This window comes from Epinephelus lanceolatus, chromosome 16, assembly GCF_041903045.1.
Source record: "Epinephelus lanceolatus isolate andai-2023 chromosome 16, ASM4190304v1, whole genome shotgun sequence".
Lineage (NCBI taxonomy): Eukaryota > Metazoa > Chordata > Actinopteri > Perciformes > Serranidae > Epinephelus > Epinephelus lanceolatus.
The window spans coordinates 31895084-31910322 of record NC_135749.1 but is presented as its reverse complement, the minus strand read 5'-3'; the positions used below and the strand labels follow the sequence as shown (position 1 = coordinate 31910322).

The window sequence follows — 15239 nt, the reverse complement described above, 5'->3', positions numbered from 1 at the left end:
CATGCTACAGGGTTAAACTTGATAACTAAAAGCAGTAAGGAGAATTTTAGTATACTGTAGTATATAAGTGTATTAGGGCTACTATATCAGGACAATTATTTTTATTATTAATAAACCTATCAAATAAAATGCCAGAAAATACTTTAAAATACTCATTACACATTTCTCTGTTCAGCTTCAAACTGCTTTTTTGGTCCCGGCATTAGTCCAAACCCCTCAAAATATTCCATATATATTATCACAATACTTAAAAAAGGCACCAAAATCTCAATTTATGAGCTTGAACCAGCAAATGACTATTCATAACTGACTTAATCAACAATTATCAGACTCTTCTCATTACATACAGTAACTCCTTGTCATGATTAGGTACATGACTTACTGGAGCTCTGTGTTTCTGGGGGTTGAAGACATTATGCTGACATGATCTAACAGGCAAAGAGGTAAAAATAAGTGTCATCAGACTCACCTGACTGACTTCACTGTCTGTTGAGCGTCCCCTCTTTTTGTCATCTTCCGAATTCTCCTGAAAACCACATATGAGGAACAACATGAGGCCACAGAAAAACACGGAGTTTATGGTCATTATGCTTAAAAGCTGTACCACAAGACTGTGGGTGTAAGACAGGAAAAACAAGAATTACCGCCTCACAGTTGTATGCCTCTGTGAACCAGTCAGGTTGCAGCTACAGTTTACATCCAGACTCATATGTAGCCATGACAGAAGACAACACTTGGATGTGTCTGAAATTAAACTATAAACTCCAGAACTTGGATATTTCTCACATCTTCAACCTGGCAGCACAGTGGATCTATTCAATCAGCAGAGCTTCAAGGTAGGAACCCAAGATTAGTGTCACCAGTTCAGCACCTGACCAAGTGTCTCCCCTTCTGTTCCTGAGATATGATGTCGAATAATGACCAGAAAAAAACAAAACGTTTTTGCACAACATTATGATGTCACAGTGAAGTTGGCATTTGACCTTTTGGATATAAAATGTCATCACTTCATCATTTTATCCTATTAGACATTTGTATGAAATTTTGTTATAACTAACATCGGAATTCTTGGGTTCTGGCCAAAAACATGTTTTGTGAGGTCACAGTGACCTTTAACCAATAAAATCTAATCAGTTTATCTTGAGTCCAAATGCATGTCTGTGCCAAATTTGAGGAAATTCCTTCAAGGCCTTCTTGAGATACTGTGTTTACAAGAATGAGACGGATGCAAGATCACAGTGACCTTGACCTTTGACCACCAAAAATGTATCAGTTTATCATTGAGTTGAAGTGGATATTTGTAACAAATTTGAAGAAATTCCATGAGATGTCCTTGAAATATCGGGTTTACAAGAATGGGACGGACAGACAGACAACCCGAAAAAATAATGCCTCTGGCCACGCCTATCGCCGGTGCAGAGGCATAAGAACGAAGCCAAAAGAAGCCAGATTCACATAAATTCATGATTTTCCCAAATAGCTTGTGTCTAAACGGGTGCTGATCCAAATCCCTAGCATATAAAGTGGAATAACAACCATTCCCATAAACTTATCTCGGATAATTAAAAGTTAAACAATACCAACTGAACTTCACATTTCTCAGGAATCACTGCAGCTTAGATCCTGTCCTTTACATTCCCTTTCATATCAGCAGCATTTAACAAAACCACGCCTTCTATTCACACATCACCTTTAATAACTACTCTCACTACACTTCCCATGTGGGCGGAATAACAGATGATATAATGACAGTAGAGCAGAACAATGAGAGCAGATGGCAGGGCACTACAATAGCAGATACAAAGGCAATTATCTTACGTTTATATTTTAGATATTGACCTGACTTGACTTGAAGTGAACAAAAACAATACGTTTAAATTTCAGATATTACCAATATTGCATCATTATAGGGCTGGGCAATATGGAGAGAATCAAATGTCACTGTATTTTTAACCAAGTATCGATATTGTAACAACACTGCAGTGTTGACTACTGGCACTATAACAAAGTATTTACACAATGAGATTTTTAAAAATAATCCTAAGTATTGTGGATATAATGACTAGGTGGGGAAACGCTAGAACAGTCTGGTGAGTTCACTTTACTGTAATGGAGCCTTTAAATTAAGGGAAAGACAACACTCATGATACTGTGTGTACAAAATCTATGACGATATCTAGTTTCATATCACCACATCAACATGATATCAATATATTACCCAGCCCTACATCATTACTGCTATTACTGACTATTTTACAAGGTCAATGACAGATAACCTGACAGGTTGCTTGTCACTGATGGGAAAGCAGTGGGTTGTTTTATCATTAATTTAATTATAAGGATTTCTACTTTTCAAGAACAGTGAAAAGAGCAGATGAAAATATGTGGAATAGTTTGACCTGGTGAGCAACTAGTATGGTCCAAATTATTATTATTTTTAATCTATTACAATTTGATGAAAATCTCCAAACCTTTTTTACAATCACTGAATTTTAATCTCTTCCACTCCCCCTCCCTACCATAGACCTATTTTTTGTTTTTTTAGGGGGGCAGGCAGTGTCAGAAATTAGCAAGGGCCACGGGCCATTTGGCCTGCAATTTATCCAAGAATGCCCCCAAAAGCCATGTTCCGGGGGCCAAAATTGCCCCCAAGTTTTCGAAACAACTATATGTATTTATATTTTTAACAGTATTACAATCTGACATTAAAGTATAATTTTATTTTCATTAAATTAATTTACCGTCACGTCTACAACTCATTTTCCAGACATAATCAACGAGATTGCACTGATTACGTGAGAGTAATCTGACAGAGAAGGGGAGGGGGTTTTGCTGTACCATAAGTATAAACTAACCATTTCTTGGGTGATCTGTGTCTACACAATGACAAATTAATGAAAAATTAAGGTAGAATGAATGTTAAATTTTAAATTAACTTACTTCCAGGATTGCATCTAAGGAATTTATAGTAATTTGGCCTTTTTAACAGTAAAAGTAACTGTAATGTGGTGAAACATTAGTACTGCTATCAGTAGATTAATGGTTAAATCATCACATTTAAACTGGTTGAATTATAGGAAATCTGAGTGATATTTTGCAACCGTAACTTTATGTAACCCATTATTTATTTCATTTATAGTGGTTTCTACTGAAGAGTGAAGACACTATCTTAGTTGGTTTTGCTTTTCATGTGCTTATTGTTAGAACATAATTACAATATTTTGATGGCCCCCAAACATTTTGAAAATGCCCTCACTTTTTAGACCGTGGGGGCCAAAATTGCCCCCAAAATATTTTGTTAATTTCATACCCTGGGGGCAGGGTATTTTAGGGAGGTAGCAGGTCAACAATATATGCCACATAGAAGTGGTATGAATCATCTGAAAGCTGGGAACCTGAAGATTAACTTTGAGATGCAGGTCAGTGTTATGTGTCAAGTATGTTTTGGTTGGCCCTGATTCAAACTTTAAAAGTTTAGAGTATATACGGGCTCAGAACATTATGACAGAATATGTGATGACCATTCTCATGCTCAATTATGTCTCATAAGTTGTCTCAGCAATTTTTGGGTTGATACCATTTGTTACAGTGTTGCTGCTAAACATAAGCATTTTTTTTACTACTCGAGAATCAATAAAAATTGTCAAAAATCCCTCAGAAATACCACGCTAAGACATCAAGCTGTGATTTGGTATCAAAAGCTTCTGACATCTCAGATTTCTGTTAGAACTGCAGTTTTTGGTGACTGGATGGTGAGCACTTCTATTCTGAAAACTGCAGAGAAGCCATGCTATTATCAATACACCTATTAAAGCTAAACATTCTCTGGATGCTCGAGGTCTCTAATTTGTGGTTGTAAAGTTTGACGAGGCTGTGATTATCTTAGAGGTCACTATAGGTCATTTTATACAGTTAAATTCCAAAACTGGTGGGTTGTGGTCTAAAAGTGAGTCTTGGGTCTATTCTAAATAGACCGCAAGTGAAAATGTGTTTTCAGTGCAGTGAATATCCGGCACAGACCTTTTATTTTGAAGTGCTGTTTTCTGCTGTAGAGTGAATGACTAATGGACAGCAACTTGACAGAGACAGCAAACTAGCTTGTGACGACATACCCAACCTCAAGTATGACACTGAATACATTTAACTGTGTGGACCTTGTACCAATGACTGTGGAGAAATCTGCACCCTGTGGCTGGACCAGTTAGGAACCACTGGTTTAGGGACCCTTCATGCAATATTCAAATACAGCGGGTAAAAAAACCACATTTGTACTGCATGCCATTAACTGCATGGTTTTTGCCCAATACTGCATGGGACAAGCATAAATTGGGCATGTCCGTAAAGGGGAGACTAATGGGTACCCACAGAACCCGCTACTTCCGCCTCTGAAAGACAACAATGTCAGCTGAGGACAAGTCCTGGTGGAGTGGAACAGGTTAAAACCCACAAAATTCTAAGGTTGTCCCCTGAAAGTTGGAGATTAGAATCATCAGTCAGAGACCCTTCTGTTGACTGAGACTGCCAGTCAATGTGCTGTGCAGTGTACTTTTGGTTACATTTTGGTCCCAGATTGAGCTACGGAGTAAGTGCTCTTGACTTTGACTATGCTCTTTGGCACAGTCAGCTGTGGACAAGATGCAGCAGCACAGAGGAGGAGACTCTTAGAGATACCATCATCTTCTCTCTTCTGCTTAGAAGTGGTAAATCTACAGCTCACAGCAACTTATTACATCACAGTCTCTGGCTTTTGTTTGATATCTAGTTTCGAAAAAATTTTATAACACATTTCTGATCCATCTTTAGCGGAGTAAGCTTGCTTGCTGTATTACCTGAATGCTGCTATCACACTGAATGTACAACTCAGACTATTCAAAACCTAATATGGAAAAAAAAAAAAAGAACAGTTATATACTTCTGCTAAACTGTCAAATCTTATTACACTGACGTAATTCTGAGTTCGGTACAGCCCAAGGTACAGGTTCAGTTTTGTTTTTGTTTACTTACCGTAGTGCAAGTGGCAGGCGAGGGAGGGATGGGTGAAGATGAGGTGGTGGAGGTGGGTGTGCTGCTGGAGTGCTGGAAAATCTCATCCTCCAGGTGTGAGTGTCCCGGCGGGGAGGTGGCGACTAGTGTCTGAGCTGGAGGTGAGCAGAGACACAGAGGGAGAGGAGTTCAATGACAATCAACTCTTAAAAGGGAAAAAATGGCACCAATATGATTATATTTATAGTACTGACTGTTAGTTTGGTGAGTTTATAGCCGATCTTCAGTTTACTTTGGCATTTTTATTACATGACAGAAAATGAGGAACAGCTAAAGGCTCCCTTTATGACTACTGAAGCTTTTTAAGCTTTTCTTTTCTTACATTAGTCATCACCAAAGATTTGTGTTTTTATCTTGAATTTTTGCATTGATTGGATGGTATGTATAACATCGTCTGTAGACTCTTCTTGGCTTTTTGGCTCTACCTGCAAATGTTTTGGTAATTTATGTCTTCATACATTTCATATATTTCTATTCTGTCTTGTGCAAACAAGCAAAGTGAAATAACTGCAGTTCCTTCTCTACTTACGGATGTCTTCCAGGTCCAGGTCGTCGTACAGAAACTCATTCTCCTCAAAGTCTGGATCCTGTGACGAGTCTAGATAATACTCCACATCATCCTTTATAAAGGGAGAACATAAAACGAGAGAGAGAGAGAGAAAGATAAATAATGTGTATGTGGTTTAGTAAACAGACATATTGTATATGATCTTTTCAGAAACAACTCTTTAATTTTCCATAGAAAAATAAATCTTATAACGTGGCACTTAACAAACTGCTGTATTTACATGTTCAGAAAAATAAAATCACTACAAGTAGTAAGAGCCGAAAGACTTAGTTTGATAAAGACATAAGCGAACCTTGATCTTCCTGATGGCGTCCACCTGCACTGAGTCATTGTCCAGCATCCTCAGTATGGTCTCCAGCATCCGGATGTGGTGCCGATGTTTTTCAATGAACTTCTTCAGCTCCTCAATCCGATCCTGCTTCTATACAACAAAAAAAACAGAGGGAGGGGACCGGTGGGAAGATAATTCCACTGTTAGTTTCAAACAATTTTTCAGGTAATAAATGCATCAGCAACCTCTTTTGTTCCTCCTCAGAAACAGCTACAGGAAAACAACCTGTTAACAGGGTTCCTACACATTTGGAATTTCAAAATTCCATACTTTTCCGTGTATCATATTTCACATCATATTTAATTATTCTTAATAGGCGATTGTAGCCAAGTACCATAATGACATGCAAATAAAAACTCAAGTAAGTTCAATGTCTGGGCTGAGGCAAAAAAGTTGGGACTCTGGGTGCAAGCGATGCAGTAACAAGTCGTCCGTGTTTTTTCCTTTCATGCGGCTCAGAATCGCCTTCTCCCCCATGTTGGCGATGTCAAACGATTTCACACAAAGCTTGCATCTAGTTCTGTGTGTGAACTGGGAATCCTTGGCCAACCGGTATTTATATACGGTATTGTCAAGCCATCCATCCAAAAACTTGCATCTACCCGTTGTGAACCACGTGAAACTCGTCTTCTTGTCGAAGGTGCAGTGTTGGAGTGAAACTTGATACCTGGGGGGCTGGAAGAGGGTCATGGGGCAGCGGACTGGATGTACCACTTGTCAATCAGGTAAAAGGGGCGGTATGTTTTCTGAGACAATTGCTCTCACACAAACTGTGCTTGGCCCGGCATAAAACACAATCCGGATTGATTAAATTAATTTTGGAAATACATAATTTTCTATTTTAGAAAACAGTATTTTAGAACAGTGGTAATAGTCTGGAAACTATTTTCATTTTCCATACTTTTTAATACCTGGAAATTGATCAAATTTATTTCCATACTTTTTATATATTTTTGATATTTGAGTTGAATGCCTTTCCACCCAGATAAAAAAGAAATTAAGGTAGAAACTAGGGATGTCAACAGTTAACCATTAATCGGTTAACTGCTGAGAATATTTTTTTCTGGTTACGCATGTTGGTCTATACGTTAATTTGAACACACACACACACGGCTAATGGCTTGAGAGAGACCCGCTGCCGTTGGTGTAAACTGGCAGCTCCATCATGCAATTTCTGGGATGGAACAACCACAAACTGGCGTATCTCAACCACTTGCCTTTGACTCCCAACAGCCACAGGCAGACAGACACAGTCAGAAACAGCCTCTGATTGGTTCGACAAAAGCATCAAGGACAGCTAGTGGAAAATTGATACATTTTCACAGATGACATTCAGTGTTGGATATATTATTATGGATATATTCTACAATGTCTCAAGAAAGACAATGCAGTTCAAGGCTGGATTAAAAATCTTTTTGAAAGGGATACTATTGCACCGGAGCCCTCGTCAAAGCCGCACTACGGTTATCTTCTTGTCAAAAAAGCAAGTCTCTTTCACGTGCAGTGTTTCAGACATACTTCACATAAGTAACGTGTATAGTGTGAAACATCGTCAACCTGAGATTTATCATCTAGTGTCCAGTGTGTCAGACTTTTCTCATGAGTCTGTTCAACACTTGGTAGTGAGACAGATGTACGTAGCTCAGCTGGAAAAGCGCAGTTTCAGCGATACAGTACGCAGGGTTTTTTGTGTTTTGTTTTTTTTCTTGCTCCATCGGACAACTTCATAAGGCACAAAGACAGAGGCTACTTGAGGCTACTAGAGCGCTTGCGCTTCTTTTATTCCATGTCATTTTGCATTTTTTTATTGTTACAAATGAAGTGTTAAGTCACCTGTTAATTGGTGTCGCACTTTTTTACTTTAATATTAGGCATAAAAAAATGCTGAACATGCTGATATATAGGACCTTATTCCAATGCAATACACAAACAGTTGAATCAATTATTAATTGTAACAGCAAGGAAAGGCATTTTAAAAGAAAAACTGTTTACAAAATGAAGAAAAAGCCATGTTAAAATTTTAAAGTTATACATACAGACGTTAGGAAACACATGAGAGGTACAGCAGCTACATGTGCACTTTATGGCTTTATGCATCGTATAACACAGCCGCAGCACCACTTCTGATTTCAATATTTAATTCTGCTTTTCCTCCACAGTTAATTCATGCATGTTCTGGAGCACTCAAGCACTAAAAATTATATAGATTTTTTTATGTTGATGTTTCAGCGCCATATGTGTTCTAAGAGTTACTTGGACAAAACTAAAAGTATCAGGATGTTTCTTTTGGATATTAACATTAACAACTGAAACACGTGTAGCTCTGTGGGTCACTGGCTGAACTGATGTGATTATAAAAGCACATGGGCATGACCACTTCCGATGTATGTTGTTCGGCTGCTGCTGGACTGCATTAGTGGAGGCAGCAGTGTGGAACATATTAATGTGTTTCATCACAATACATATTAATGCTGCAGCAGCACATGTCAGGAACATGAGGACCTCTCTGTGCTGCTGAGTGCACTCAGGCTCGAAAAGGCTAAATTTGATCTCTTAATGTCACAACGGGTCAAAAATACAGTACTAAGAAGTAAGGAAAGTATGCAACTGAATAAATGTTTCATGTAGGCTAAAATGGCATTTATTGGTTTTATTAGGATCTTTTTTAACACATGTGACCGTCAGCCACAACCAGAAGAAGCTTCTAATAAACATTTATTACTCACTGAGTTTGGACTTTTGATTGTAGTAACAAGCTTTTTTTTTATATCCACACTGAGCCAATGATCTGTTTATCTACTGACTGTAACTGTGTTCAACCAACTAATGATGTTTATGAGTAAACACATCAAAAACACCATCTCTCAGGGCAGCAGGAGTCCAGTAACTCTGAAATGCAGAAAATAAACTCCTCATTTATAAAATATGTTGATGTGCAAAACAGTTTGAAACTCATATAAAATGTAACTCTCCCCACTATTTTACTGGCCTAATTATTATTATAAACTTTTCAGGGAATATGCTCTAGAAATAGACCGATATGGATTTTTTAGGGCCGATGCAGATACCGATTTTTTTCTATCACCCTTAGCCGATGACCGATTATGGACTGCCGATTTTCTTGGGCCGATATTTGGGGCCGATACTGCTTTTGCTCCCTCAATTTACATCAAAAAAATGACACAATGATAATAAATATTCCAGGTCTCAAGTTTAAAATAAGAAACATTTATTGAACAGTAAAAAATACTAAAACAAGATGGAAAGTTGAGGTAGAACAGATAGAATATTATTATTATTATTATTATTATTATACATTCAAATAAAAAAGAGTTCAGTGCTCTTAAATCTTCCAGTAATGTCTTTATAAAATAAACAAATATTTAAGCTGAAGCATAAATAAAACAACAACTACTGTACACAGTAGGATTCGCTGCATGTGCGCTGCAAGGTCTTCCGGCAACACAGAGCTGCCCGTGGATGCCTGTCTGTAAATCATGCCAGGGACAAATAAATCCGCGAACCCACGCGCGTATTGGCCGATGCCGATACAAGTAAAAAAACTCAAATATCGGCCCAATATATCGGCCGGCCGATGTATCGGTCTATCCTTAATATGCTCAGTTGTATCTATTGGATCTTTTTCTTACTGACTTCCACTTCCACTGGTTTAGGTCTGAATATCTTGTATGACGGGCACCACTAAATGGAGGACTGCAGTCCAGACCCAGACTGAGTGACGCTTCTACCTGGATCTGTGACCAGTTTAGTCTTCTTTTACCGACAGTCGCAGCAAAAGAGTGCTGCAGGAGTAAGCCCTAAAACCATAAAAATTTCAAAACAATAAAACCTAATCAGCACAGCAGGTGATGTGATGAAATACGCGCCGAAGAGAAATTTCACAATCTTTTCGGTTGGTCATTTTGAGGCCTGTGTGTGAAACCTGAGACCAGAAAACTCATCAGCACTTCAAGATCTCCACTGAGAAACACAGTCCTACGCTTCTGGCCAGCTGAGCTAACTGCAAAAGCAACAGACAAAAATAAACCCCTCTGGGTGTCATTTATAATTTGGTGCTTTCCACAAATTTTAGACATAAGCAAATTACAGAGGGAGTGATCTTGATGCCAGGAAACAGGCTGCAAATATTTTCTATGACAACAAAAGAGTCACTTTCCTGACACTGCATGTGCGAGGTATGAACGGTGTACACAGACCTGCTCGTGCTCGTGTTCTCTGAAATGACTGGCCTTTCGTCAAGGATAAAGTCAAAGAGGTTTTTCTATAAATAAGGCCCCTGGAGAGGACGTTAGAGGTAAAGTGAGTGAGAGAGAGGGAGTGAAAGAAGAAGTGGTCAGCAAGGTTATCCTCATCAGGACAGAGAGAGAAGATAACTGTAGGACACACTGTGTGACCTCTCCACTAGAGAAGAGAGAGGCTGAGGGCCGACTGACCGACTGATCAGTGTCAGCTTTATACTGAGAAAAATAACCAGCAAGGAAGAAAAATAACCAGAAAAAAAAAATACACTCGGCAGAGAGCTGATCTCCACCAGGCGGCTGCTGGAGCTGATAGTGGCCACTCTCGACAAAACAGACTGAGTTGTGAATAAGTTACTCAGAAGGATATGCAAAGTAAAAAGGGTCAGTATAATAAGCTTAAGCTTCAGCCTACACCTTTTTGGTTTCTATATTTAGTTTCCTTTTTTTGTGATGCATTATTGTCATTTATTTTATGTGCATTGTCGGGGTGTACCAGCACAAGATTCATAGTTTGGTTTGATTCGACATAGTGGTGTCATGGTTCAGTGCGTTTTTGTTACAGCAAAAAGCAGAAATGCTGGAAAATTTTCCCCATTTTTAACATTTTAAATGTTTAATTTACTCTGGAATAACAGACTAACCTCCTTGTCTCCTTTCTTTTTTCTCGTCTGGACTGAAAGAGACTCCACTTCGCTCTCGAACTGGTCCACCTGCATGTTCAATGTGTCTATCGTATTCTGGAGGAAAGAGAGGAAGAAAAAGTTAATATCACAGTCACAGTGTCATGACACTCCTAAACAATTGGTTAAGTCAACTATTTATATTTTATTAGTCATTAAAATCTTTGAGATCTGCCGCTGGACAAAACAAGCAGTTTGAAGATATCAGTGTATCTTTCAGACATTTCTTTATTTTCTGACTTTTTGAAAAACCAAATGTTTAATTGATTAAAATAATCTACAATGATGAACACAACAGTTGGTTGCAGCTGAAGTTCTGGATGATGTAGGTAAAATTAAATTAAGATATCACTGATGATACAAAACTGTCAGAATTATGGTCAAAAGACATTTTTATGCATAAAATTTATGAGAAAAATAAGGATATGAGCTATACCTTCAATGCAGCCTGTGCAACTACAAAAGGAAACATCTTAATAAATTAGCAGGAATGCAACTTAATCATTTTCATTACCATTATTTTTTTATGTTTGCGTGTCACTTTAATGTTCAGTCTATAAATGTCAGAAAACAAAACAAAACAGAAAAAGCCACATGTACACTTTGACACAACACAAAGAAATTTCAGCATAATTTGTTTTGTCCCAGTATATCACCCTTGTTTAAATAGAAGTTTACGCTTTGTGGAGACACAGCTGTGATGTATTGATGTCAGTGGCTGCTGGTTAATGAGGTTTTCAGTTCTTGTTTTTGTGAAAGTCGAAACAATGTTCTGTCTTTATTCTGGTTTTGGTTCCACTTTTACTTCAATCTCAGTTCCAAGATTGTTTAAAAAACAAAAATTAAAAACATTACCAGCAACAAACTCTCTTATGAGAGGAGTCCCCTCTGACTCACACCACTTTCTTACTGTTAAGGATACTAATTCTGAGACACTGCCACTCACCGTTAGCCACGTCCCGACCTCCTCCTTCTCCTTCTGGGCCGGGTCCACCTTTTGGGCCAGACCCAACCCTTCTTTCGAGTACGCTTTCGTCTTGGTTTCTCTCTCCACTATTTTGAACCGCTCCATTTGCTGCAAGCAGATACAAACAGACAAAAAGATAAATCAGACAAATCAGCCATACTTGTTGACACAACAACAAAAATACAGAAGAATACAAGGGGAAATACATTCTCCGAGGAATTTCAAATACCTTTCCACTCTACATAATAAAGGAAATAACATTTTTTCCCCTGTTCTTAAATAATCTTAATGATGGAGCTGTAAAATAGGAGAACTCAGCAATAATAAATGGAAGTCTGGCATCCAGAGGAGCCATTAAAGTACACTCAGCAGACCAGAAATAGGGCAAGACCATATGCAGTCTGTTACTGATGGTCGTTAGAGCCTCCTCCCTCCTGAGGGAAAACCACAGCAGTTACTTTAACACCCAACTTGTATTCTACATGTCTGCGGCTCTAAACTGGGAAAGTCATTTTATGTATCTGTATCTCTGTGTCAAAACCCTGAGGATTCTGATGTTCTTCTTTCCTGGCCAAGACAAGATGTTGCTAACTAACCCCGGCTGCTTCCTGCAGGATGCATAATTTCAGGTCGACCAACTGAACCACAGGAAGTCTTGAAGAGCAGCTTTTAGGATAAAACCGACTCATTGAGATCAGAAGGAGCTGGCGAGTTGCTCTCATCCCTCATTGTGCAGGCAGGTGGCTCACATTCAGCCCATCTCAATAACCCTCATCAAAGGCTCATGTGGCTCTGTGTGCTGATGGGCAGATGAGCTAAGCTGAAGAACAGGTGTTAGATATCGGACCAGATCCCATGTTTACCAGCTCCCTGTAAAGAATGCCATAATGAATCTCCTGGGTGAAGTTCTTTATTTAAAGGGGTAATCTGAGAAATTATTTGATAGCATTTTCAGTCTGTTATTCTGTATCTTAACTAGATTATGATGGTGATTTTGTCTTTAACTGTGTCACCATGGTGGCTACCACTGCTCACGCTAACTGCCAAGTTCCTTTTCTTTAGTGAACAAACATAAGTGCCTTAAATGCATCGCTTCCTGGGCAGCTTTTACTGAAATGAGTGGGTGTTGAGGACGAAAATGTAAAAGCTTTAATAACTCCAATAGCGAGGCCGTGTCCCTCCCTTTACAGTGGACCAACATGGGAATTGATTTCAGAATTATTTTTGATCCCATTTGATTTGTGTCATGCATTACACATATCATTCCTGTCCATTTAACAGACTCTTTTGCAAGACTAGAAAGTCGCATTATTATTTAAAAGGCTCTTTCTTCCTGGGATACAGGCTATATGAAGCTAAGATTTGCTTGGACAAAAGATTAGCTTTGTTTGTTTTTTATAATCATATGTATTAGTCCATCACTAGGTTCCTTGTGATGCGGACTCCATTGTGCACAACATCATTAAATAAGTTTTTCAAGAATCCAGACAGACTCCTGGAGAGCATTCAGTCCAGTCAGCTATAGATCACAGAAGGTTACTGCCATCACTGACGCTGTACAGTGACACTTATACTTGTACAATAGGATGTGTAATTTGGTTATAGCTCTTGATTATAAAATAATTTTGATTATAAAATATGGCAACTAGAGCTTGCTCTAAAATTAAGAGGTTTAGAGGCTTTATTTAATGACGTTTTCATGTACTGTACTTCCCCAGAAAGAGCGAGAGACGGAGAGAGCATGTTGACAACTGAGAAAAGCGAGAGGAGACATGCAAGTATGGACAAAAGTGTAGATGTTATACAAAACTTTCTTTGATCATGAAGCCCAATGTTATACCCTTTCCCCATGAAAATAAGCGCATGTATGTGGGTTTGGTTGGTTGTTTCTTTTCCAGCTGTAAAGGGGCTTTGCTATACAATGGCCCATAGCTGTCAAGTCTCCCGTTTTGGCCGGGAAACTACCGTATTTTACCCCTCTTTCCCGCCGTCCTCCCGTATTAGTATTTTCCCGTAAATCTCCCGTATTATAATATAATTAACAAAAAAAAAAAAAAACCATTCCTCTGCCTCTCCAAACTGAACTCTGTCACTAGCCTCGCGAGAACTGCCACCTGCAGTAGTCTGGGTGGCAGTTGTCGCGAGGTTAGTGTCGACAGCGGGTCTGGTTGACAAGTGGTTATTTTAGATTTCCTGTACACCCAGGGACGGGTTTTGCTATGGGCAATGTGGGCGACCGCCCAGGACGCAATCTATGTGAGGGCGCACGAGCGCCCTCCAAAACAAAACAAAACAAAACAAAACAAAAAAAAACTCACCAGTTTTCTAGACTACCGCTCATTTCCACGTCAAGTTAGTGGAGTGGGCGCTGGGGCGCCCCTATTATCATGTTTCAACCAGCAGCAGAAACGAAAGGCGAATCCTGGTGGTTGTGGGTTGAACGGGGGTCACAGACAGGAATACGGCGGAGGCTCATAGTGCTCTGCGGTGCAAGATAACGGCTTACCGGTGAAAGAGAAGTCCGACTCCAGATCCAGTAATTTCCTCTTTCGTTGGTGTCATGACCGCCCAGTACCTGGACAGCCGAGCCGTGGCGGCACACAGGTATGTGACGTGTCAGAGGAGAAACGAGCAGTTCACATTTCTCTCTGTGGCAGGTAACGCTCCACAAACCTCACCGCACTTTAGGGACTGTTCTTTACTTATGAAGGGACTTGTCAGGGGAGGAGGGTGGCTGGTTGATTTTTATTTTATTTTTTTATTTTATTTTGACACCCCCCCCCCCCCCCCCCCCCCATGTTAATCACTTATTGATGCTGTTTTTGAAGTATGAATAAGTCAGTAAGTAATTTATTCCACTGAAATATCAGTGATGTATTATAGAAAAGTGATTTATGTGTATGAACTACACTGTAGACTGGATTCTCTACTGACTCACCTAAACAGTCCAATTTGGGTTGAATCTGTGGTCTATATCATCACTGCTCTGCATTGTTATAATCTGTGATCACCTGGTCATGGGTCACAGATGACCCGTGTGTGTGTGAAGCACACACTGCCTCGAGATTTACATTCAGCAACTACTATTTTTCTGCTGGGATTTTTTCAGGTTTTTTGGCCATGGATGCTCGCCATGACCAAATGTTACTAGCGGAAACACTGGTTCAAGAACATAGATGAAAATAAAACCCCAGTATGCTGACTGTTATCAGTGTGTTAATCCAGTTGTTCTCAACCTTTTTCATATCAAGGACCCATAAACTGATACAAATGAGGTCACAGAGGTCATCAGAGACCTCCAACAGAAAAGATTTTGGTTGTTAGATTTGATTAAGACCAGATTTGCAGTTGTCTAAGACAGTTGAGGAGATAACTGTGGAGGAAGTGA

At 39.2% G+C, this 15239-nt stretch overlaps 1 protein-coding gene across 2 annotated transcripts in view; it reads right to left on the bottom strand.

Moving 5' to 3' along the window:
- The window catches only part of LOC117263607 (CCR4-NOT transcription complex subunit 3-like), a 46667-nt gene that overhangs the window by 12391 nt on the left and 19037 nt on the right, over window positions 1-15239 (bottom strand). For both annotated transcript variants that reach the window (XM_078175905.1, XM_033637161.2), the window contains exons 6-11: window positions 11831-11959; window positions 10846-10941; window positions 5904-6032; window positions 5573-5663; window positions 5005-5138; window positions 470-526 (exon numbers count right to left, since the gene is read on the bottom strand). In XM_078175905.1, the coding sequence (XP_078032031.1) occupies window positions 470-526; window positions 5005-5138; window positions 5573-5663; window positions 5904-6032; window positions 10846-10941; window positions 11831-11959 (636 nt within the window). The remainder of the gene's footprint in view (window positions 1-469; window positions 527-5004; window positions 5139-5572; window positions 5664-5903; window positions 6033-10845; window positions 10942-11830; window positions 11960-15239) is intronic.